Here is a 24,515-nt window from a genome sequence, read left to right on the forward strand (position 1 = left end):
TTCCAGTTAATATAGTAATATATTGGTAGAAATCAGCTCCACCACTCTCTTTCCAGTAGTTGGAAATCTTCCTTTAATCTGTAAGAATCTTATACAGAATGGACAATCAGAATTTGAACAGATGATTGACAGTTAAATATGATGTGGGACAGCCAAAAAATATGTACTCTTCATGGCATTATTAGCAATGCATAACTGACAAAATTATTGTACTCAAAATCTCTGCTTGCTGGCAAAAGCGTATTTTCCATTAGTAACCAGGTATGTTGGTCAGATTTTCTTGGATCAATTGTCAAGGTCTAAGCAGAGTCACAGATGTTGTCACAGTCAGACAACATGTCACAGCATGACAAAGAGATACATGCCCAAAGCTATTTAGTGGCAGAGTATGATGTAGAAACCTAGTCTTCTAACTCCAAGGTCAGCGCCACTCTTCATTATACCAGCCAGCTTTACACGCCCTATCTAGGAATACTGTGTCAGTACAATTTAATATTGCCAACTGACAAAATTGCCAGTACTATAGAAATACTGAAAAATATCAGCTTTTAATCTATGATCAACTGTAAGTGAAACTATAAACAACACTATGAACAAACATTATTACCTAACATGGAGGCCAATTCTCTGTGATACGGTAAAATGACTTTGTAAAATTAAAGCACATACTGCTATGTCTATACTTCACTTAACCATCCAATGAGTCAACTCATTGGAGAAGAAAATAAATCAGATCAGTTTCTTACCATTAAAAGGTAAAAATGTTTTACTTTTCAACTACCTGATTTACTGATAATCTGTCTCTTTCTTATGGATAGCCTGTCTCTTCTTTTTGGAAGCACAACAGTAAGAAAAATCACTTAACTCATAAGACATTGTTGATTTATTTATTTTTCCTTTTCTATAATGATAATTACATTATATTCCTTTAGGTCTTCCATTTTCTATGTAGTCTGAGTTGAGAAGCAAAAGGTAGTTACTGTCATTTGACAGATATCTTTGTATATATTTCCCACATAAAAAACAAAATGAATGTGAGCCACATATAACTTATACTTGAAAATAACATGAAAAGAGGTGAGTAAATACAGTACCTTCATCTGTAACATCCATGTACTTGCACTGGGACTAATCAAGGAAACAACTTGACCCATGGAGAACAAAGAAAAGACAGGCAGGATGACAGCCCACCTTGGAGTGACACAGAGCAAGGGGAACCTCCCTGGCCCAGGAAGCGGTGAGTGAATGTGTGATCCTGGGAAACCACACTTCCGTGAAGTCACTCCATTAGGGCCTTCAATCTGACATACAGATATGGGGAATCTTGGCAAAGCAGCTGCTCAGGCACATGCGAAGACCCAGGAACTCCAAACTTCCCAGCAAAAGTAACTGCAACTCCAGCAAAGCAGGATGTTAGACCTCCGTACATATCCTTAAGAAAAAGGCTGAATCAAGGGGACCAAGTAGGGATGGTCTGCAGGTCTCACTTTCATAACACCTCACAGGATAAGACCCACTGGCTTGGAATTCCAGCCAGCCACTAGTAGCAGTTTTGAGTCTACCTGGAATGGAACTCCCAAGGGACGGAACGGGCTGCCATCTTTGCTGTTTGGGTAACTCAGCTGTTCTGCAGGCTTTGCAGAGTACAAACCAACTAGGGGAACAGAGGATCCCCCAGCACAGCACAACTGCTTTACCAAAATGTGGTCAGACTGCTGGTTAAGCCAGTTCCCAATCCGTTCCTCCTCACTGGGCAGGACCTCACAACCTCCAGCCATCCCTGCTGGTACTTTCCAGCCCACAGAGATTTGAAAATTCCCTGGGACAGAGCTCCCAGAGGGAGGGGTAGGCTGCCATCTACTGCTGTTTGGGTGACTTAGCCATTCCAACCAGCAGGCTTTGGAGAGCCAAAGTCAACCAGGATGAAAGTGGTACCTCTGCACAGCACAGCTGCTCTAGCAAATTGTGGCCACACTGCTTCTTTAAGTAGGTCCCCAATACTGCCCCTCCTCACTGGAAAGAACCTCCCAACTGGGACCTCCGGCAGCCCTGCTGGTGTTCTCTGGCCTACAGAGATTTGCAGAGTCCCTGGGATAGAACTCCCATAGGGTGTGCAGGCCACCATCTTTGCTGTTTGGGCAACTCAGCAGTTCCAGTCTTTGGAGTTTGGAGAGCCCATGCTGACCCATGGGTGGAAGTGGTACCCCAGCACACCACAGTGGTCCCATGAAAATGTGGTCAGACTGCTTTTTTAAGCAGGCTCCCAATCCCATTCCTCATCACCAGGTGGAGCCTCCCAACTGGAGTCTCCAACCACACCCACAGGTGTTCTATGGCTGACAGAGGTTTGAGGCCTCCCTAAAACGAAGCTCCCAGGAGGAGGGGCAGGGTACTACCTTGGCTGATTTACAGCTTTCACTGGTGATACCTCCAGCTACTGAAAAATCCAGGGTGACTAGTGACTGGAGTGGACATCTAGTATATACAAGCAGCCCTATGGAAAAGTGGCCAGACTTGTTCAAAAAAACAAACCCATCCAAAGGTAAGCGACCTCAAAGACTCAAGTTAGGTAAGCTCACAAAGATGAGAAAGAATCAGCACAAGAATGCTGAAAACTCAAAGAGCCAGAGTGCCCTCTTTTCCTGCAAGTGACCACATCACCTCTCCAACAGGGGTTCAGAATCAGGCTGAGGCTGAGACAGCTGAAATGAAACAAGCAGAATTCAGGATATGGACAGGAATGAAGTTCATTGAGCTAAAGCAATACATTGTAATCCAATGAAAGGAAGCTAAAAATCATGATAAAACAATGCAGGGGTAGACAGATGAAACAGCCAATATAGAGAAGAACATAACAAACCCGATAGAGATGAAAAACACACTACAAGAATTTCATAATGGAATCACAAGTATTAATAGCAGAAGAGACCAAGCAAAGAAGGAATCTCAGAGCTTGAAGACTGGCTTTCTGAAATAAGACACGCTGACAAGAATAGAGAAAAAAAGAATGATAAGGAATGAACAAAAGCTCCAAGAAGTATGACATTATATAAAGAGACCAAATCTATGACTGACTGATACATCCAAAAGAGATGAGGAGAATGCTACCAATTTGAAAAACATATTTCAGGATGTCATCCATGAGAACTTTCCTAACCTAGCTAGACAGGCCAACATTCAAATTCAGGAAATGTAGAGAACCCCAGCAAGATACTCATGAGATGATCATCCACAAGACACATAATCATCAGATTCTCCAAGACTGAAATGAAAGAAGAAGTATTAAAGGCAGCTAGAGAGAAAGGCCAGGTCACCTACACAGGAAAGCCCATCAGACTAACAGCAGACCTCTCAGTGGAAACCCTACAAGCCAGAAGATATTGGGAACCAATATTTAACATTCCTTTTTTTTTTTTTTTTTTTTTTTTTTTTGTGATGGAGTCTCACTCTGTCGCCCAGACTGGAGTGCAATGGCACGATCTCAGCTCACTACAACCTCTGTCCCCTGGGTTTGAGCAATTCTCTTGCCTCAGCCTCCCAAGTAGCTGGGACTACAGGCATGCAAAACCACACCTGGCTAAGTTTTTTTTTTTTTTTTTTTAAATAAAGACAGGGTTTCACCACATTGGTCTGGCTGGTCTCGAACTCCTTACCTCAGGTGATCGCTCACCTCGGTCTCCCAAAGTGCTGGGATTATAGGGATGAGCTACCACACCCGGCTAACATTCTTAAAGAAAAGAAGTTCCAACTCAAAATTTCATATCAGGCCACTCTAAGCTTCATAAGTGAAGGAGAAATAAAATCTTTTTCAGACCAGCAAATGCTGTGGGAATTTGTTACCATCAGACCTGCCTTACAAGAGCTCCTTAAGGAAGCACTAAATATGGAAATAAAAGACAATTACAAGCCACTACAAAAACACAACGAAGTACACAGACCAGTAATACTATAAAACTTAATTACATAAACAAGTCTGCAAAATAACCAGCTAGCATCATTATGACAGGATCAAATCCCATGCACATCAATACTAATCTTAAATGTAAATGGGCTAAATGACACAATTAAAAGACACAGAGTGGCAAGTCTGACCCATTGGTATGCTGTCTTCAAGAGACCCATCTCACATGCAGTGACACACATGGGATCAAAATAAAGGGATGGAGAAAAATTTACCAAGCAAATGGAAAACAGAAAAAAGCAGGGGTTGTAATCCTAATTTCTGACAAAACAGACTTTACACCAACAAAAAGAAGGGTATTACATATGGTAAAGGGTTCAATTTGTCAACCAAAGTTAACTATCCTAAATACAAATACACCCAACACAGGAGTACTCAGATTCATAAACCAAGTTCTTAGAGACCTTCAATGAGACTTAAGACTCTTACACAATGATAGTGAGAGACTTTAACACCTCACTGACAATATTAGATAGATTATCAAGACAGAAAATTAACAAATATATATTTAGGATGGGAACTCAGCACTGGATCAAACGGACCTGATAGATATTTACAGAACTCTATACCCCAAAATAACAGAATACAGTGTTCTCATCACCATCTGGCACATACTCTAAAATTGATCACATGGGCCTGGTGCAGTGGCTCACGCCAGTAATCCTAACACTTTGGGAGGCCGATACAGGCAGATAACCTGAGGTTAGGGCTTCAAGACTGGCCTGGCCAACATGGGGAAACCTCATCTCTATTAAAAATACAAAAATTAGCCAGGTGTGATGGCACATCCCTGTAATCCCAGCTGGTCAAGAGGCTGAGGCAGAAGAATAGCTTGAACCCAGGAGACAGAGGTTGCAGTGAGCCAAGACCATGCCATGGCACTATAGCCTGGGTGACACAGTGAAACTCCATCTCAAAAATAAAATAAAATAAAAGTGATCAAATAATTGGACGTAAAACATCCTCAGTAAAAGCAAAAGAGCTGAAATTATAACAAATATTCTCTCAAACCACAGAACAATTAAATTAGAAATCAAGATTAAGAAATTAACTCAAAACCATACAACTACATAGAAACTGAATAACCTCCTGAATGATTTTTGGATAAATAATGAAATTAAGGCAGAAATCGGGAAGTTCTTTGAAACTAGAGAGTACAAAGAAACAACATACCAGAATCTCTAGAACACAGCTAAGGCACTGTGAAGAGGGAAATTTATAGGACTAAATGTCCACATCAAAAGTTAGAAAGATCTCAAGTTAACAACCTAAGATCACAACTAAAAGTACTAGAAAACCAAAAACAAACAAATCCCAAAGCTAGCAGAAGACAAGGAACAGTTAAAATCAGAGCTAAATTGAAGAAGATACATGAAAAACCATTCAAAAAATCAACAAATCTAGGAGCTGTTTTTTTAAAAAATTCATAAAATATAGGCTGCTAGTTACACTAAAAAGAAGAAAATAGAGAGTATTCAAATAAACACAATCAGAAATGACAAGAGGGATATTACCACTTGACCCCATAGAAATACAAGTCATCAGAGAATATTATTAACAGCTCAATACACATAAACTAGAAAATCTAGAAGAAATGGATAAATTCCTGGACACATACACCCTCCCAAGACTGAACCAGGAAGAAACTGAATCCCTGAACAGACAAATAATGAGTTCTGAAATTGAGGCAGTAATAAATAGCCTACCAACCAAAAAACGCCCAGGACCAGATGGATTCACAGCTGAATTCTACTAGATGTACAAAGAACTGGTACAATTCCTACTGATACTATTCCAAAAAATTGAGGAGGGACTCGACTCTAGCTCATTCTATGAGGCCAGCATCACTCTGATACCAAAACTGGCAGAGATACAACAAAAAAAGGAAACTTCAGGCCAATAACCTTGATAAACATCAATGCAAAAATCCTCAACAAAATACTAGCAAATCAAATCCAGCAGCACATCAAAAAGCTTATCCACCAGGATCAAGCAGTCTTCACCCCTGGGATGCAAAGCTGATTCTGCATATGCAAATCAATAAATGCTATTCATCACCACAGAACTAAAGACAAAAACCAAATGATTATCTTAATAGATAAAGAAAAGGTTTTCAATAAAATTCAACATCCCTTCATGTTAAAAACTCTCAATAAACTAGGTATTACAGGAACATACCTCAAAATAATAAGAGCCATTTATGATGAACCCACAGCCGACATCATACTGAATGGGTAAAAGCTGGAAGCATTCCCCCTCGAAAACTTGCACAAGACAAAGATGCCCTCTCTCATCACTCCTATTCAACATAGTATTGGAAATTCTGGCCAGTGCAATCAGGCAAGAGAAAGAAATAAAGGGGCTTCTAAATAGGAAGAGAGGAAGTCAAACTATCCCTGCTGGCAGATGACATGATCCTATATCTAGAAAACCCCATTGTATCAGCCCAAAAGCTTCTTAACCTGATAAGCAACTTTAGCAAAGTCTCAGGATTCAAAATCAATGTGCAACAATCACTAGCATTCCTATACACTAACAACAGTTAAGCAGCAAGCCAAATCAGCAACAATCTCCCATTCACAACTGCCACAAAAAGAATAAAATACCTAAGAATACAGGTAACTGGGGAGGTGAAAGATCTATACAAGGAGGACTACAAGCCAATGCTCAAAGAAATTAAAGATGACACAAAGAAATGAAAAAATATTCCATGCTCATGGACAGGGAGAATCAATATCATTAAAATGGCGATACTGCCTAAAGCAATTTCTAGATTCAATGCTATTCCCATTAAACTATCAGTGACATTCTTCACAGAACCAGAGAAAACTATTTCAACATTAATATAGAATAAAAAATGAGTCAAACTAACCAAGGCAATTCTAAGCAAAAAGAACAATGCTGGAGGCATCATGCTGCCTGACTTCAAGCTATACTACAGGGCTACAGTAACCAAAACAGCATGGTACTGGAACACAGACCAGTGGAACAGAATAGTGAGTCCAGAAGTAAGACCACACACCTACTACTATCTGATATTTGACAAATCTGACAAAAATAAGCAATGGAAAAAGAATTCCCTATTTAATAAAAGGTGCTGAGATAATTGGCTAGCAATATGCAGAAGACTGAAACTGGATCCCTTCCTTCCACCATATACAAAAATTAACACAAGATGGATTAAAGATTAATGTAAAACCCAAAACTATAAAAACCCTGCAAGACAACCTAGTCAATATCATTCAGGGCATAGGCAGCAGCAAAGATTTTATAATGAAGATGCCAAAAGCAATTGCAATAAAACACAAATGGACAAATGGGCTCTAATTAAACTAAAGAGTTTTTGCACAGCAAAAGAAACTATCAACAGAGTAAACAGAAAACCTACAGAATGGGAGAAAATTTTTGCAAATTATGCATCCAACAAAGGTCTAATATCCAGCATCTATAATTTAACAAACAAGTTTACAAAGTTAAACAAACTTACAAGAAAAAAAGCAAACTTACAAGAAAAAAAGAAACAAGAAAAAAAACAAACAATACCATTAAAAAGTGGACAACGGACATGAACAGACACTTTTCAAAAGAAGACATACATGCAGTCAACAGTCATATGAAAAAAGCTCAACATCACTGATCACTAGAGAAATGCAAATCAAAACCACAATGAGGTATTATCTCACATTAGTCAGAATGGCTGCTGTTAAAAAGACAAAAAATAACAGATGCTGGTGAGGTTGTGGAGAAAAAGGAATGCTTATACATTGTTGATGGGAATGTAAATTACTTCAGCCACTGTGAAAGACAGTGTGGCAATTCCTCAAAGACCTAAAGACAGAACTACCATTTGCCCCAGCAATCCCATTACTGAGTATATGCCCAAAGGAACATATATAATTCTATTATAAAGACACACACATATGTTCACTGCAGCACTATTCATAATACTGAAGACAGGGAATTAACCTAAATGTCCATCAATGATATACTGGATAAAGAAAATGTGGTATATAAACACCATGGAATACTATGAAGCCATAAAAAGGAATTAGATCATGTCCTTTGAAGGGACATGAATGGAGCTGGAGGCCATTTTCCTTAGGAAACTAACACAGGAACAGAAAACCAAATACTGCATGTTCTCACTTATAAGTGGAAGCTAAATTATGAGACTACATGGACACATAGAGGGGAACAACAAATACTGGAGCCTTTTGGAGGGTGGAGGGTAAGAGGAGAGAGAGGATCAGGAAAAATAACTGATGGGTACTAGGCTTAATACCTGGATGATGAAATAATCCATACAACAAACCCCCTATGACACAAGTTTACCTATGTAACAAACCTGCACTTGTATCCCTGAACTTAAAAGTTAAAATTAAAAAAAGAAAATAATGTGTGCTGTATTTCATTAATCAACTGTACCAGTATATGTAAAGATATAGACATACACCTTCATTCTAATGGTCCAGTAGCAATCCCTTAATTTTCTGATATATCAAAATACAAAATAGGTAAATTTCTAAAAATATATGGCCTTATATTAATATCTCTACTGTTACAATTTTTCCCATAACTATTGAAAGTTTATATACTTCATTAAAAGCCATGTAAATATAACTGTAGAAAAATATAAAAAAGCATTAAATTAAGAGAATCACCCCACTGTTTCTATCACACTATACATAGAGTTTAGTAGCTAACACTTTTCTCTTAACAGAATCACCTTATTAAAATGTATATACATACTATAGTTGCAAAATATCCCTTTATAGATTTTCATAATTTACTATTCAAACAAAGCTAGACATTTTGGTGATTTATTCTTAACATTATAATAAAAACGTGAAAAGAGTCTAATGTTTACAGTCAAAGAGATCCCAATTTATATATTGCTTCTAACTTTAACAGCTATGTGGCTTTGAGCAAACTGAGCTTCTCTGATCTTATCTCTTGATTATGAAGTGGTTTTAACAAAAATATATGCAAAATGTCTAGCACAGTGCCTGATACATAGTGCTTAGTAAATTATAGTTAGTATAAAAATCTTCAACATTTCAATTTATTTCCTTAGACTAAATTCCCAGAAGTAAAATTATTCAATTTAAGTTATGATTTCTAAGGCTTTTAATACCAGATTATTTTCTAAAATGGTTATACAAATTTAGATACTCAACAGCAGTGAGTGTGCTCCTGACCAGAAAAATGTTAAAAGACAAATGAACTTAGGAAATGAAGATTAATGAAAAAGCAATTATCAAAACATAATAAAACTTTAGTATCATTTAATTATATACCACTAATAATTATATCCAATGTAGACTTACCCTGCATGAGGGGCTGCTATCCCTTTATGAGAGGGAGATAAGGTCTGAAGTTTGTTTCCCAAAGAGCTGCTACTTGAAGACACTTTGCCTGAAGGCACACCTTATAATAAAAAAGCATTATTTTTAACAATACTCTAAAAAAAAGGTACATAAAACAGAGCATCTAACAAAGAAAACAATGATTTCGTAATAATCTTTGTAACTATAAACCAAATTTTCATTCAAGACATTTTTTAAATGGCATTTCCAGGGGACAATATATAGCATCCTTCAATTCTAATTTCTAAATTTCTTTCTTATAATTTATATATAAATAAAGGTACATAGCAGTGGTCCATATCTTCTTCTAACTATTAAGTATTTGTCTACTAAGAACAGTTGCCAAGTTCAGAAAGCTATGAAGAGCTAGTGTAAAATGAGAGGAAAATTCTGGATCAAAGAATCAAGAAAGTACTAGGCTGACTATTCTAAACAGATGATACATCAATAACAACATCTGGGGCAAACATTTAAGCTGAAAAAACAACAAAATAAATGGCCAGGCACCGCGGTGGCTCACGCCATTAATCTCAGCACTTTGGGAAGCTGAGGTTGGGGGATCACAAGTTCAGGAGATTGAGACTATCCTGGCTAACTTGGTGAAACCCCATCTCTATTAAAAATAGAAAAAATTAGGTGGGCATGGTGGAATCCACCTATAGTCCTAGCTACTCAGGAGGCTAAGGCAGGAGAATCACTCGAACCTGGGTGGCGGAGGTTGCAGTGAGCCGACATTGCACCACTGCACTCCAGCCTGGGCGACAGAGCAAGACCCCGTCTCAAAAAAAAAAAAAAAAAAAAAGGTTAAAAGTAGAAACTACTCAAAGTTATTTTATTTTCAGAAATAATTACTTATCCTCCACATCTCTTCTTAATTATAAATCTATCTTAATACTCCAGAATAGACTACTATCTTTATTTCCTGCTCTGCCAACATGGTTTTAAAAACAAATCAAGTTGCTTTACGGCTATATCATTACCTACAACAGTTTTGCCAGTGCCACTTGGCTGCGGTAATCGTGAAGATCCTGATGATGCAGTTCCAGGAGAATTTGACTTTTTAAGTGTGGGTGGCTTATACTAAAATAATGAAAAAAAATTTTTAAATCAACATCACTTTTTGATTATGGATTATAAACTAGTGGTTCAAAACTTAACATTCTTTGGGTTTAGGATTTCGGTCTTATAAGATGGAAAGAGTTATGGAGATGAATGGTGATGATGGTTGCACATCATTAATGTATTAATACACTTGTAAGTATACACTGAATTGTACTCTCAAAAATGATTAAGATGCTAAAGTTTCTGCTACATGTATTATACTACAGTAAAAAAAAAAAAATTGGAAAGAAATAGCTCACATTCCCTTAAATGAACAGTCTTTTTATTAGCTACTGAATTATACAAACTGAGGAAGTGTAGATTAAAATATGTCACCTCGAAAGTTTTCTAAAATAGACTCCCTCTCAGATGTTCCACTGCTAAAACAAACTAACAGCAACTTTTCCAGTTCACAGGAAAAAGAAAAAAAGGTCGAATGGAAAATACTTCCTCAAAGTTAAGATTGTAATCACCAAACAAACATCAGTAGAAAAACTTAGAAACAGCTGGTGATGCTCACCTGGTGGTGCAGCTCTAAAGGTTAAGATTTTTACGTGTTCCTGGATGTGGTTTTATATTCCATACATATAATTCAGCCATATTTCCTACTGATAAAAATCATAAGATGACCTACTACCTGAACAAGTTTTACAACAGCTGTCTTATGGATTTCCCCGATATGAAGAGAAAGAGCTAATTCTGGCGTCACTATCCTCACCAGACCACCTTAAATTAATGGAGTATGGATTGACATACGATATTTCAGCTTATCTTGGATTTTTATATTTCTCTACTTGTCTAAAGAGATATCTTTATTAATTTTATTTTACTTTCTCTTTTTGAGCCAAATTTTGCTCAGTTACCTGACTATAAATGTATTTTACTGGTCACCTGCTTCAATAGCAAGAAATGAACTTGCCCAGGGTTATGCCCCAACTTCACAACAGAGCAGGAATTTACACTCATGCTGGTTCTAGCCCAATGCTTCAACCATAAGGTGAAAATCATACTTGCATATGTGCTTGGAATTTAGCCCAATACGGTTCAAGATTTCATGTGAAAAATTGGTTTCAAACATCATTTTCAAAAATCAAATCATATTTTATAACCAATAATCAATATAAAATTTAAGATGCACTACTACCAAAAATAGCTAGCTAAAATCAATTTTGAAGTCAAACATTATATCCTTCTAACTCTGCATGTGAATTTTTAAAAAGTTACATCTTGATAAAGGATCACACAAAAAAAGTAGCATGCACATTTTGCACTACTAGGCTAGCATCTGAAAACTAGAAAACCGAAACCTTCAGTAAATGTCTTTCAAATTAACAAATGTCTATGAGACTTTGGGAGATGAACCATATAATGATAACTGATTTTTTAAAATCTTAAAGGTGCTTCTAGTTTAAAAGGGCTTCTGGGCCACTATATAAATAGGGAGAGAGAAAGACACATTAGAAAAAAACTTAAAATTATAGCAATAGGGGAAAAAAAAAAGATCTAACAAAGATTTGTCAAACTATGAGAGGTATGTCTATAAAAACAGAGTTTATAAAATCAGATTAGGAAACAGTACTGTTGACCCACTCAAATTGTGCAAACAATCAACAAAGAGCAAAATGATTAGCATAAACAAAGTGCGCTGATGTGGCCTATTACATATTGACGGGTCAAGTCTTTAGGCAGGACACAGGCAGAAAGGTTTCTGGTAGCATTACATAATGGAGACTGAAGATGTTTATGTTTATAATAGAAATTATTAACAACTTAATGGCTTACAAATACTTAGGCAGAACATGTCTCCAAAAAATGTTTTGCTTTTCTCCTCTCTATATAAGACTTCCCACTATTTTACTAAATTTTATTGTTGACTTTTCTGAGATACTCAGAAGCTAGAACAACCTTATCTATACCCTATAATATTTCCCATTACTTTCAACAAGAACTAGTCAGGTTAGTTTCCTTTCCGAATACCACTTGTATAAAACATTATTCACCTCTCCCTCGGTATCTTGCTGTTTCCCTGACCTAGATAATCTGACTCCTTCCTTTCTGAGCTATATTCTGTCTATTCTACAACATCAAGCTGAAAGTCTACTGGTATATAAAGACTTTCAGAATGACTCTATCAATCAACGGTTTTGTGTGTTATTATGAAGACTTTCAAAATGACTCTATCAACCAATAATTTTATATAAATCTATTTTAATGATGAGGAGAATGAAATCATTTTATATAATTATATTAAACATATTTCTTTCATTCATTATTATTTGGTAATTATTATTTGTGTTTTTATGCTGCTCACAAATCTCACACATTTCCTTACAAAAATATTTATACAAAGACTAATGACTAACGAAATTGGAAAAAGTCTAAAGAACCTGCAGGACGTCCATTTCTGACAAAATGGTAGAATTTACTATTTAGACCAACCTTTCAACTAACAACTAAAAATGTTCAGGAAAGAATAAGAAATCATTGTAAAAGCACTGAATGTCAAATGAGAGGAAAAGAAGAAATTTCCAGGCCAAACCATGTGGGATTGTAATAACTACCTGAACATCACATGGATTTGCTGTATAAATTTGCCTTATTAGGCTGGTCAAGCAAACTAAGTCAATAATTTGTTTTCAAATGTTTCCAGACTGATAATACTCATAGATACCTAAAAGGAATAAGCACACATCTTCTCTGGAGGAAGGCATGAACAATAATCACGAGTAATTTTTTACTTGTAACAAGCAGCAAAGGTCAATAATAATCAGGGAAATAAGGATATAAGGAACCTGAATGAGAAAAAAAAACAAGGAACATATCCATACAGGTCACCGGATACTACTATAATTATCAGACATACATTACAACAATTATGAGTACTACATTTAAAGAAATAGGAGACAACTATGAATATATTAATAGAAAATTACAAACTATAAAAAAATAGGAAATTAGAAAAATAGTCAGCCAACTGCAAGAAATTAAAAACACAATAACAAATTACAAGCTCCATGTTGGAGGAGTGAAGTGCCTATATAACCATCCTACAGATAGCAATTACAACAAAACAGATGACTGGAAACCACTGGAAAACCTACACTGCACACCCTGGATTTAACCACCTACACTTAGACCTCCTTACTGCTCCCCGCCTAAAAAAGGAAAGAAAGTAAAAACACTGCAAAAAAAACAAAACAGAAATTGATATATATTACCTATCATGTCATGTCTAGTTTTCAACCAAACATTACTAGCAAAGAAACAGAAAACATGATCCATATTAGCAAAAATGTCAAGTCAACAGAAACTAACTGCAAATGAACACAGGTGGCAGACTTAGTAGTTAAGGATTAAATAATAATAATAATAAATAAGACTGAACTATAGGGATTGGAATTGGAGAAATTAAGCCAGGCACAGGCATATGAATACCACATGTCCTCACTTACATGTAGAATCTAAAACAATGGAACTCTAAGCAGCAAAGAACTGATGGTAGTTACCAGAGGCTAGAATGAGGGGGAAAGGGGGGAAAGAATAAGGAGAAGATGATGGTCAAAGGCATAAGTTTTTGTTGTGGTCTTTATTTTGAGATATACTGCACAGCATGGTGAATACACTAAATGATAATATATCATACCTTTCAAAATTGCAAAGAGAAAACATTTTCAAATGTTCTTACCACAAAAAATGGTAAGTACTTGAGGTGACAGTATGTTAATTAGCTTGATTTCATCATTCCACATTGAATTCATGAATCATAATATCACTTTGTACCCCATAATATATACAACTATAATCTACAAATTTATAATTTCAATAAATATATATAATAAAGCAGTAAGTATAACAATACAAATCAAGAGTACTGATAGGCTTATAATGTCTAGTTACATATGTGAAACAATAGCACTAACCGGTCAGAGGTAAATAAAAATATCCATAGATATGGGTAAGTCAAAGACGCATTTTTTATTCCTAGAGCAATCACTTTTAAACACTGCAAAGAGTTATAGCTAGAAAGCCAATAAAGAAAATGAAATCTTATGAATACAAAAGGGAAAATAAATGATGAATTTTTAAAAAAATTACAAAAAGAGAAAACAGATGGCAGACCTAAACATAACCAAATCAATAATTGCATCAAATGTAAATGACAGGCAATTTGACCAACAAGATGAAGTTACTAGATTTGATTTTTAAAAAAGAAATATAAAAACCATTTATAGCAAGGCAAAAACACACACATAAGTTAAGGAACAGAGAGAAAAGAAGTGAGCATAATTATGCTAAAATGGCTATATTCTTATCACATGAAACATACTGCAACACAATGAATATTGCCACAGACAAAAAGGAACACTTCATAATGATAAAAGGGTCAATAAATGGGGAAGACATCACAATTTATAAGTGCATATGCAAACAATAAGAGAAATTCAAAATTTTGAATCAAAAGCAGGCAAACCTAAAGAGAAATGTAAAAAACGTCATAATTTTAACATATTTCCCTCAGTAATTGATGGAACATCATACACAATGATGAAAAACAATGCTTTTCACCTAAGAACAGAAAAACAAGGCAAGGAGGTCCACTCTCATCACCTCTATTCAACATTAGTCTAGCCCATGTAGTAAATCACAAAAAAGAAATAAAAGCCAAAAGGTTGGAGGGAAGAAAATAAAACTGTCCTTATTTACAGGTGACATGACTGTATATACAGAAAAGTCCTAAGAAATCTACAAGAAGACTATTATTAGTAAATGAATTTAGCAAAATAGCAGGGTATAAGATTAATATACAAAAATCCAGTTTTTCTAAACAAGCAAAAAACAACTAAAAATGAAATAAAATAAAATTCTATTTACAAGATCATCCATATACATGATATACTTGGAAAAATCTAACAAAATATGTGTATGATCTATATAACATAAACTACAAAACACTGCTAAAATGAAACCTAAATGATCAGAAAATATAACAGGTTCATGAACTGAACAATTCAATATTGTTAAAATGCCAATTCTCCACAAATTGATTTATGAATTTAATATAATCTCAGTCAAATGCTAGAAGTCATTTTTTGTAGATGATGACTAGTCAATTATAAATGTATATATAAGAATAAATCAAGAATAGCCAAAGATAATTTTTTTTTTTTTTGAGACAGAATCTTGCTCTGTCGTCCAGGCTGGAGTGCAGTGGTGCAATCTAGGCTCAATGCAAGCTCATCCTCCTGGGTTCACGCCATTCTCCCACCTCAGCCTCCCTCAGCTGGGACTACAGGTGCCCGCCACCATGCCCGGCTAATTTTTTGTATTTTTATTAGAGATGGGGTTTCACCATGTTAGCCAGGATGGTCTTGATCTCCTGATATCGTGGTCTGCCCACCTCGGCCTCCCAAAGTGCTGGGATTACAGGCGTGAGCCACTGCACCCGGCTTGCCAAAGAAAACTTTAAAAGGAATTCAAGTAGGAAAATTTAGACGACTTGATTTTAAGACTTATTAAGGTTCACTATTCAGTATAGTGAGAATGTGGTATTGACTAAAGGACAGTGATATAAATCAATGGAACAGAACAGCATGTCCTGAAATACACCCATACGTTTATATTCAACTGATTTCCAACCAAGGTGTCTCGGTAATTCATCAGGGAAAAGAAAGTCCTTTAAACAAACTGTGCTAAAACAACAGAATACTTCACACTATACACAAATACTAGCCTGAAATGATTTATAGATGTAAGAGCTAAAAACATAAAACTTATAGAAGACATGGGAGAAAAATCTTTGCAACCCTAGTATAGGCAAAGATTTCTTTGATACAACATAAGCAGCATAAATCGTAAAGAATTAATAAATTGGACTTAATCACATTTTAAAATTTTTGCTCTTCAAAAGACATCCTTAAGAAAATGAAGAGCCATGTCACAGGATGGGAGAAAATATTCTTAATACACATCTGAGAAAAGACCAAGAATATATAATAAGCTCTTTCACTCAATCTAAAAACATGTATACATATATAGCTTTTTATATATTTTATATATATATATATAAAACGTGCTAAGACAATAGAATATCCACACAGAAAAAAAGGAACAATTGCCCCTTACTTCACACTATACACAATTAGCTTGAAATGATTTACAGATATAAGAGCTAAAAGCATACAACTGTTATAGATATATAAAACTATATATATAACTATATATATATAAAAGCAGGTGAGAAAAATATAGTCTAATGTCATGAAAAGCATAAACAATAATCTATGAAAGTCAATGAGCTATTTTCTCATTTATCGCAATTATTAAAACTGAACTTACCACCTGTGTCCGAGAAGTTGGTTTTCCTTTGGTATCTGTAGAAAATTTGCCTTTATTACTAATACGTGCTGCCTGTTCTTTACAGAAATTTATATGTCTATCAGCTGCATTTTCATTGAATCTCCTCTGACAATATGGACACTGAATATAATCTATAACAGATAAAAACAGAAACAGATTAATAGCATAGTACTTGAAAAGGACATTAAAAAATCTTAAGTTTCTATGCAGAGTCATTCAAAAAATATAAGTAATAATGTCTGATAAGAAAAACTCCCATATCCTTATAACTACCCAGTTTGACTTGTCTAAACTCAGTAAAGACTTAAAAAAAAAGTCTGCTGGTACATGAATTCCAATTTTCTCCTAGCTTTGAATCAAATGTGTGAAGGAAAAAGAACAAAAGATAAATCCTTAGTACAAAAGAGTAAGCAGAGGAAAAACATTCTTTCTTTTTTGCCTTTATGTTTTCATTTATAATGGATATATATTTTATACAGCAGACTAGTTAGGAAGTAATAATATGTGACATTAAAATACATTTTAAAATATAGGCTCATCTATTAAAATTTTTTATTTCATCTAATGGAAAACTGTTAAGAAATAGTTTACTTATCTTTAAAGTGCTATTTTCTCTTAAAAGTCTCAACAGATGGAAGAAGTGATTAAAATATATCTCACTGACATAATTCAAATTTAAGAAACAGCAAATGTTTCCAAGATAAAATATCTTCCCAAAATGCAAAACATACTGTAAATCAGACTTCTTTTGAAATTATTCCAGAACCATATTTTGTAGCATTGTAAAATAACTAAATGAGACACTGGGAATAAATGTAAAAATTTAGTAGTGTCAAAAAAGAATCTTAACAGGTTTATAATTTATTTTAACAGGTTTACTTTTTGATAGAGAGTTTGCCCTTTACAATTTATATTCATCTGCAGCTCAAAAATTTGTCCTGCTTACTACTGGAGTAGGTCTTAAACCTCTCATAACAAAGAAATAAGTTGTTTTTGTCAGGCCCAAAAGATTAAAAAAACTTCTAAAGCCCAAATGATCCTGAAGAACTTGTACCCTCTCACTCTCTTATATTAGACATGAGAAATGTAGCTATGTAGAGTAAGACACAATATCTAAATATCTTCAAAGCACAGAGAAAACTCAAGTTCATGAAGAAAATAAAGGTAGTATTAAAAGAGACCCAGGATCAGTTGAAGCATACCAGAAAAATTCATTCATATAAGTTAATTATTAATACTCTAGAACAGGGTTTCACAAAGTATGGCCCACGGGCCAAATCCAGCCTGCCTGGAGCCTGTCTTTGTAAATGAAGTTTTACAGAAACACAGCCATGCTCATTCATTTATATATTTGTCTATAGTTTATTTGTTGCAACAGAAACCTATGGCATATAAAATCTAAGATATTTATTATATCTGTAAATATACTATATCTCTCCTCTATAGTAAAATGTCAAAAACGATCATATCTAGATTTGCTAAAGAACTTTCTCTTTGTTAGAAAATAAATCCCAATCTAGAGTACTAACATAATATTAATGTGGCTACCCTGTTACATTAACAATCTCTTTAGGCTGCTCTAATAACAAATGTCAAAGTGTCACCTTTGTCACTTTAAGTCTTTCGGTATCTCAGCATCTCAAAGCCCAAGCGTTAAGGAGGCCAATGCCTTATCCATTAGGCCACTGGGGGCTCTGGTATCTCAGTATCTCATACAGGGTTGCAAAAATCTTGCTTTGCTTTTAGTAACAACGAATCAAGCAACTTTTACGTGCTCAATGAAAAAAAATTAACAATATACAAATTTAAGGCATAAATGTAGTCGAGCCACATGAATTACACATTTTAGGAAAGTTACGATTTTTTTTTTATCAATCCCATATGAGAAGATACCAAGGAACCAGGCAACAAAATTATATGACTCCTACTGAATGACTACATTTCAATTCGCAGTGAGCATGGTTAAAATATTTGCTGTAATGCTCACATGTAATAGTTACCATAATAATTTTTAAATGATATTATAATGCCTTATGCTTAAATAAAAGTATTAAAATAAAAACATAATACACTTCCGTGTTCCAAATTAATGTCTTTATAAGCCTACATGACTAGATTACCACCACTGTTTTACACCAAATCATTTAAAGATTATGCTTCATAAAACTCCATGATTATAAGTTAAGCTTAACAAGCTAAAATTCATAAAAACTCTATCATTATTTTCTTCCCACATGAACATTTCTGTCAACAATATTCCATATACCAGGATCATAAGAAGGTGGAGGAGGAGGAGGAAGTTTGCCACCCTCTTTGAGGGCCTGATCAAGGCCTTTAGCTGCTCTTATGGTAGCAATGAATTCTTCATGTTTTCTTCTCCAATTAGATGGTTTCTTTGGTGGTTCTGGCTATAAATAAATAAATACATAAACAAACAGTATCTTTTTAGTATATTGAAATAAAATATCAGATAATGCCATATCATTTTAAATGTTCTCTCATCAGGAGTCCTTAAATGATATCCTTCTCAAATTTATAATTTTAAAGAGAAACTTTATGCAACTACATTGCAATTTTATATTCAATTTCTTCATGCAGTTCTCATTGCAAAAGACACTGCTAAAATGCCTTCTGTAGGTGTTACATCCATTTATCCTGCCACTAAGACTGTTGCTGTGGTTGAATGTTCCCTCCAAAACTCATGTTAAAATGTAATTAACATTATAACAGTATTACAAAGTGGGGACATCTGAAAGGTGATTAAGTCATTATGATTCTGCCTTCATGATGGATTAATGACATTACCCCAGTAGCAGATTAGTTATTGAGGGTGTGGGTTCCTGATAAAAGATTGAGTTTGGCCCCCATTTTCTCTGTTTCACAGGCACACCTGCCCTTCCATCATGGGATTATGCAGCAAGAAGGCCCTTGCCAGATGCCAGCACTATGCTCCTGGACTTCCTAACCTCCAGAACTGTGAGAGATACACTTATTTTCTTTACAAATTACCCTGTTTGTGGTATTCTATTACAGCAACAGAAACGAGACTAAGACAGTGTATTTCCCTGTTTTCCCATAGATCCTCTAACAGAGTATATTATCTATCATTTGTCTTTTGAATCAATTAGAAACATGAAAAATAATCCTTACTTTCTGTATTTAATTGGATTTTCTCTTATAATGATTGAGACTGGGTACCTTTTTAAATTGTTAAGAATCATTTAATGTATTGCCTTTACTGTGGACTATTTATATTCCTCATCAACTTACTCATTGAGTTACTGGCCTTTAATGTAATAATTTCAAGTAATTTTTTATAGGAAACTATTCCCTCCCTCCCATCAACAATTTAAAAAGGTCTTTTGACCTTGTCTATGGATCATTTTTTACTATGTATACTTATTTTTTAATTACAGTTTAATTTACTAATCTTTTATGGCCTCTGGATCTGCATTAGCCAGGTGCAACCTCACACCAAGAAAAAATAAAATTTTCCCATGTTTACTGGAAGTCTACAACTTCCAATATCAATTAAAATTTCTTAAATCTTTTATTCATGTGGAATTTATCCTGCTGTGTGTGGAGTGACAAATTGAATCACATTTTGCTTTTTTTTTTTTTTTAACATGGCTATGAACTTTTCCTGTCCTTTAGTGGCTCTCCCCTCCCTGCTTCCCTCTACCAACAGAATTGAAATAACACCTGTATAATACACTAAATTCCTTTCTGAATTTGGGTGTATTTCTGAACTTTCTCTTCTGTTCCACGGTTCTGATTATCCTGTGTTAGCACCAGTATTTTCTTCAATATTGAGACAATGTATTTTAATATCTGATAGGGTAATATTTTATTAAGCTTTTTAAATATTTTCCTAGTTATTCATGTATATAAATTTTTCCAGGTAAACTTTTGAATCAACTTGTATAATTTTTAAAAATTAAGAATCACATTTATAAACAAGTTGAGAAACTTAAAATCTTTATTAGGTTGAACCTACCGATACAAGAATATGGGATATATTTCCATTTGAAAAACAGTTCATTTTTATCTTTCAGTAGTATTTTTTTTTCTTTGTGGAAGTCTTGTATTTTTATTACAAAGTTTACTCCTAAGTATTTCATACCTTGTGTTGTTCTTTTGCAGAGGGTCCTTTCCTCATTGTTATGTCTCAAGAGCCTGTTTGCTGAGTATATGAAGCTTAGTAATTTTTGCATAGTAACCTACCACATTACTTCCCTTTACTCCTATTGTTTGTAGTAATTTCTCACTTAATTCTCTTGGGTTTTCCAGGTATATCATATCTTCTAATAATGATGGTTTTACCTAGTCTTTTCAAACATCTATTGATATAGTTTGGCTGTGCCCCACCCAAATCTCATCTTGAATTGTAGCTCTCATAATCCCCACGTGTTATGGGGGGTACTCGGTGGGAGGTAATTGAATCACGGGGGCATGTTTTCCCTGTGCCGTTCTCATGACAGTGAATAAGTCTCATGAGATCTGATGGTTTTACAAAGGGCAGATCCCCTGCACACACACTCTTGCCTGCCATCATGTAAGATGTGCCTTTGATCCTTCTTCACCTTCCACCATGATTGTGAGGCCTCCCCAGACATGTGAAACTGTGAGTCCGTTAAACCTCTTTTTCTTTATAAATTGTCCAGTCTCAGGCATTTCTTCATAGCAGTACGAAAATGGACGAATACAGTAAGTTGGTACTGGTGGAGTGGGGTACTGCTATTAAGATAACCCAAAATGTGTAAGCAACTTTGGAACTGGGTAACAAGCAGAGGCTGAAACAGTTTGGAGGGATCAGAAGAAGAGAGAAAAATGTGGGAAAGTCTGGAACTTCCTAGAAACTTGTTGAATGGATCTGACCAAAATGCTAATAGTGATATGGACAACAAAGTCCAGGCTAAGGTGATCACAGATGGAGATGAAGAACTTGTTGGGAAATGGAGCAAAGGTGACTCCTGTTATGCTTTAGCAAAGAGACTGGCAGCGTTTTGCTCTTGCCATAGAGATCTGTGGCTTTAAACTTGGGAAAGATAATTTAGGGTTTCTGGTGGGAGAAATTTCTGGGGAGCAAAGCATTCAAGAGGAAGCAGAACATACAAGTTTGGAAAATTTACAGTCTAACAATGTAATAGAAAAGAAAACCATTTTCTGGGGAGAGATTCATGCCTGCTGCAGAAATTTGTATAAGTAATAAGGAATGGAATATTAATCACCAAGACAAAGGGGAAAATGTCTCCAGGGCACATCAGAGACCTTCATGGCAGCCCCTCCCATCACAGGTTCAGAGGCCTAGAAGGGAAAAATTATTTCCTAGGCCAGGTCAAGGGTACCCCTACTGTGTGCAGCCTAGGGACTCGGTGCCCTGCGTCCCAGCTGCTCTAAGCATGACTAAAAGGGACAAAGGTACAAGTAGAGCCATGGCTTCCAGAGGTGCAAGCCACAAGCTTTGGCAGCTTCCACATGGTGTTGAGCCTGCAGGTGCATAGAAATCAAGAGTTGAGGTTTGGGAACCTCTGCCTAGATTTCAGAGAATGTATGGAAACACCTGGATGTCCAGGAAGAAGTTTGCTGCAGGGGTAGGGCTCTCATGGAGAACCTCTGCTAGGGCACTGCAGAAGGGAAATATGAGATTGGAGTCCCTGCCCAAGGCCATGGGAGCCCACCTTTAGAACCAGCATGACCTGGATGTGAGACACGGAGTCAAAGTTTCAGAGCTTTAAGGTTTAACGACCGCCCTAATGGATTTCAGACTTGCATGGAGCCTGTGACCCCTTTGTTTTGGCCAGTTTCTCTGATTTAGAATGGGTGTATTTACCCAATGCCTGTATCCCTGTTGTATCTAGGAAGTAACTAACTTGTTTTTGATTTTAGAGACTACAGGCAGAAGAAACTTGCCTTGTCTCAGATGAGACTCTGAATTGTGGACTTTAGACTTAATCCTGAAATGAGTTAAGCCAAACTTTGGGGACTGTTGGGAAGGCATGATTGGTTTTGAAATGTGAGGACGTGAAATTTGGGAGTGGCCAGGGACGGAATTATATGGTTTGGTGGTGTCCCCATACAAATCTCATCTTGAATTGTAGTTCTCATAATCCCCCACAGGTTGTGGGAGGAACCCGTTAGGAAGTAACTGAATCACGGGGGCAGGTTTTTCCTGTGTTGTGCTTGTGATAGTGAATAATTCTTGCAAGATCTGATGGTTTTATTAAAAAGGGAAGTTTCCCTGCACACGTGCTTTTGTCTGCTGCCATGGAAGATATGACTGTTCCTTCTTCACCTTCCACCATGATGTAAGGCCTCCCCAGCCACATAGAACTGTGAGTCCATTAAACCTTTTTTTCTTTATAAATTACCCAGTCTCCGGTATTTCTTAATAGCAGTAGGAAAATGGACTAATACATCTAGGCGTCTAATTTCTTCTTCTTATCTAACTGTATCAGCTGGCACTTACTGGTTACAGTTTAACCTTCTCCTTGATTTAATGGGAACTGCCTCTAGTGTCCTCCACTAAACATGATGCTGGCTCACATGCTACAGAGATTTATTTTGTAATATTATTGAGATATCCAACTATTCCTATTATGTCTATATTTTTAAAATCAAGAATTATGTGTTGAATCCACAAAGTCAAAAGATGGTACTTTAAAAGATGGCTGGGTATGATGTCTCATGCCTGTAATCCCAACATTTTGTGAGGTAAAAGTGGGAGAAATCACCTGAGGCCAAGAGTTCAACACCAGCCTGGTCAACATAGTAAGATCTCTGTCTCAAAAAAAAAAAAAAAAGAAAAAGAAACAAAAAGGAAAAAAGAGAACTCAAATTATTAAGGAATGAAAAATAATACACAAATATGAGAAAGACAAGAAGATACTATAAAGAAACTGTATGCCAATAAATTTGATAATTATGACAAAATGGGCAATGTCCTTGGAAAACACAACAAAACAGATACCAGAACAAATATAAAATCAAAATAGTCATATTTATCTTAGAAAATATTTTCCTCCCCACAAAGAAACCTCCTGGCTCAGCTGCCTTTAATTTTTACTTTTTGTAGACATATAATTCAGAGAATAGAAAACAACGAAACAACTTTCCAGATATTGTTCTGAGAGCAGCAAAACTCTGACAAAAAGAAGAATTACATATCTACTTCTCTAATTAATATAAATGCAAAAATCTTAAATGTCAGCAAATTTAGATGTTTGAGATTACTGACTTTTTAAAGTTTCTTATTTTATAGCAAAATATCTGATCATAACATTCATCTGCTCTATGATTATTACTCATCTACTGGCAAGTTTTGCTGTTTTTTTCTACCTTTTATCTCATAGCATCTTTTTTCAATGCTGAGCTAATATACTTTCTATTATTCATCACTTCTATTATTCATTTCTACTATTCAGCATAGATTTCCTGGTTCAGCTATTTGCAAGAAGTTTTTGGGAGGAGAGGCCCAGGGTAGCTATACAAACCAGCAGCTCTCCTCTCTATTGCAACAGATTCAGACTAGTTCCTGCAAATAAGGTGTCTGTGTAATTACACCCTGCTTCCCTCAGATCTTATGAGAACCACTTCAAAAAAAAAAAAAAAAAGGTCACAGCCTTTTAGGTCAGGCCGTTCATCTTCAGGAAAGGCATTTTCACTAATGTTTTCTAAGGGCCTCTGATACTAGGCCTCCTCAACAATCTATTCCCACTCCCACCATTCTC

At 35.6% G+C, this 24,515-nt stretch overlaps 1 protein-coding gene across 2 annotated transcripts in view; it reads right to left on the reverse strand.

Moving 5' to 3' along the window:
- The window catches only part of ZC2HC1A (zinc finger C2HC-type containing 1A), a 53,351-nt gene that overhangs the window by 13,982 nt on the left and 14,854 nt on the right, over positions 1–24,515 (reverse strand). For both annotated transcript variants that reach the window (XM_050802188.1, XM_050802189.1), the window contains exons 4-7: positions 19,052–19,193; positions 16,768–16,916; positions 10,308–10,407; positions 9,289–9,388 (exon numbers count right to left, since the gene is read on the reverse strand). In XM_050802188.1, coding sequence (XP_050658145.1) covers positions 9,289–9,388; positions 10,308–10,407; positions 16,768–16,916; positions 19,052–19,193 — 491 coding nt within the window. The remainder of the gene's footprint in view (positions 1–9,288; positions 9,389–10,307; positions 10,408–16,767; positions 16,917–19,051; positions 19,194–24,515) is intronic.

The sequence above is a fragment of the Macaca thibetana genome, chromosome 8 (assembly GCF_024542745.1).
Source record: "Macaca thibetana thibetana isolate TM-01 chromosome 8, ASM2454274v1, whole genome shotgun sequence".
Taxonomy (NCBI): Eukaryota; Metazoa; Chordata; class Mammalia; order Primates; family Cercopithecidae; genus Macaca; species Macaca thibetana.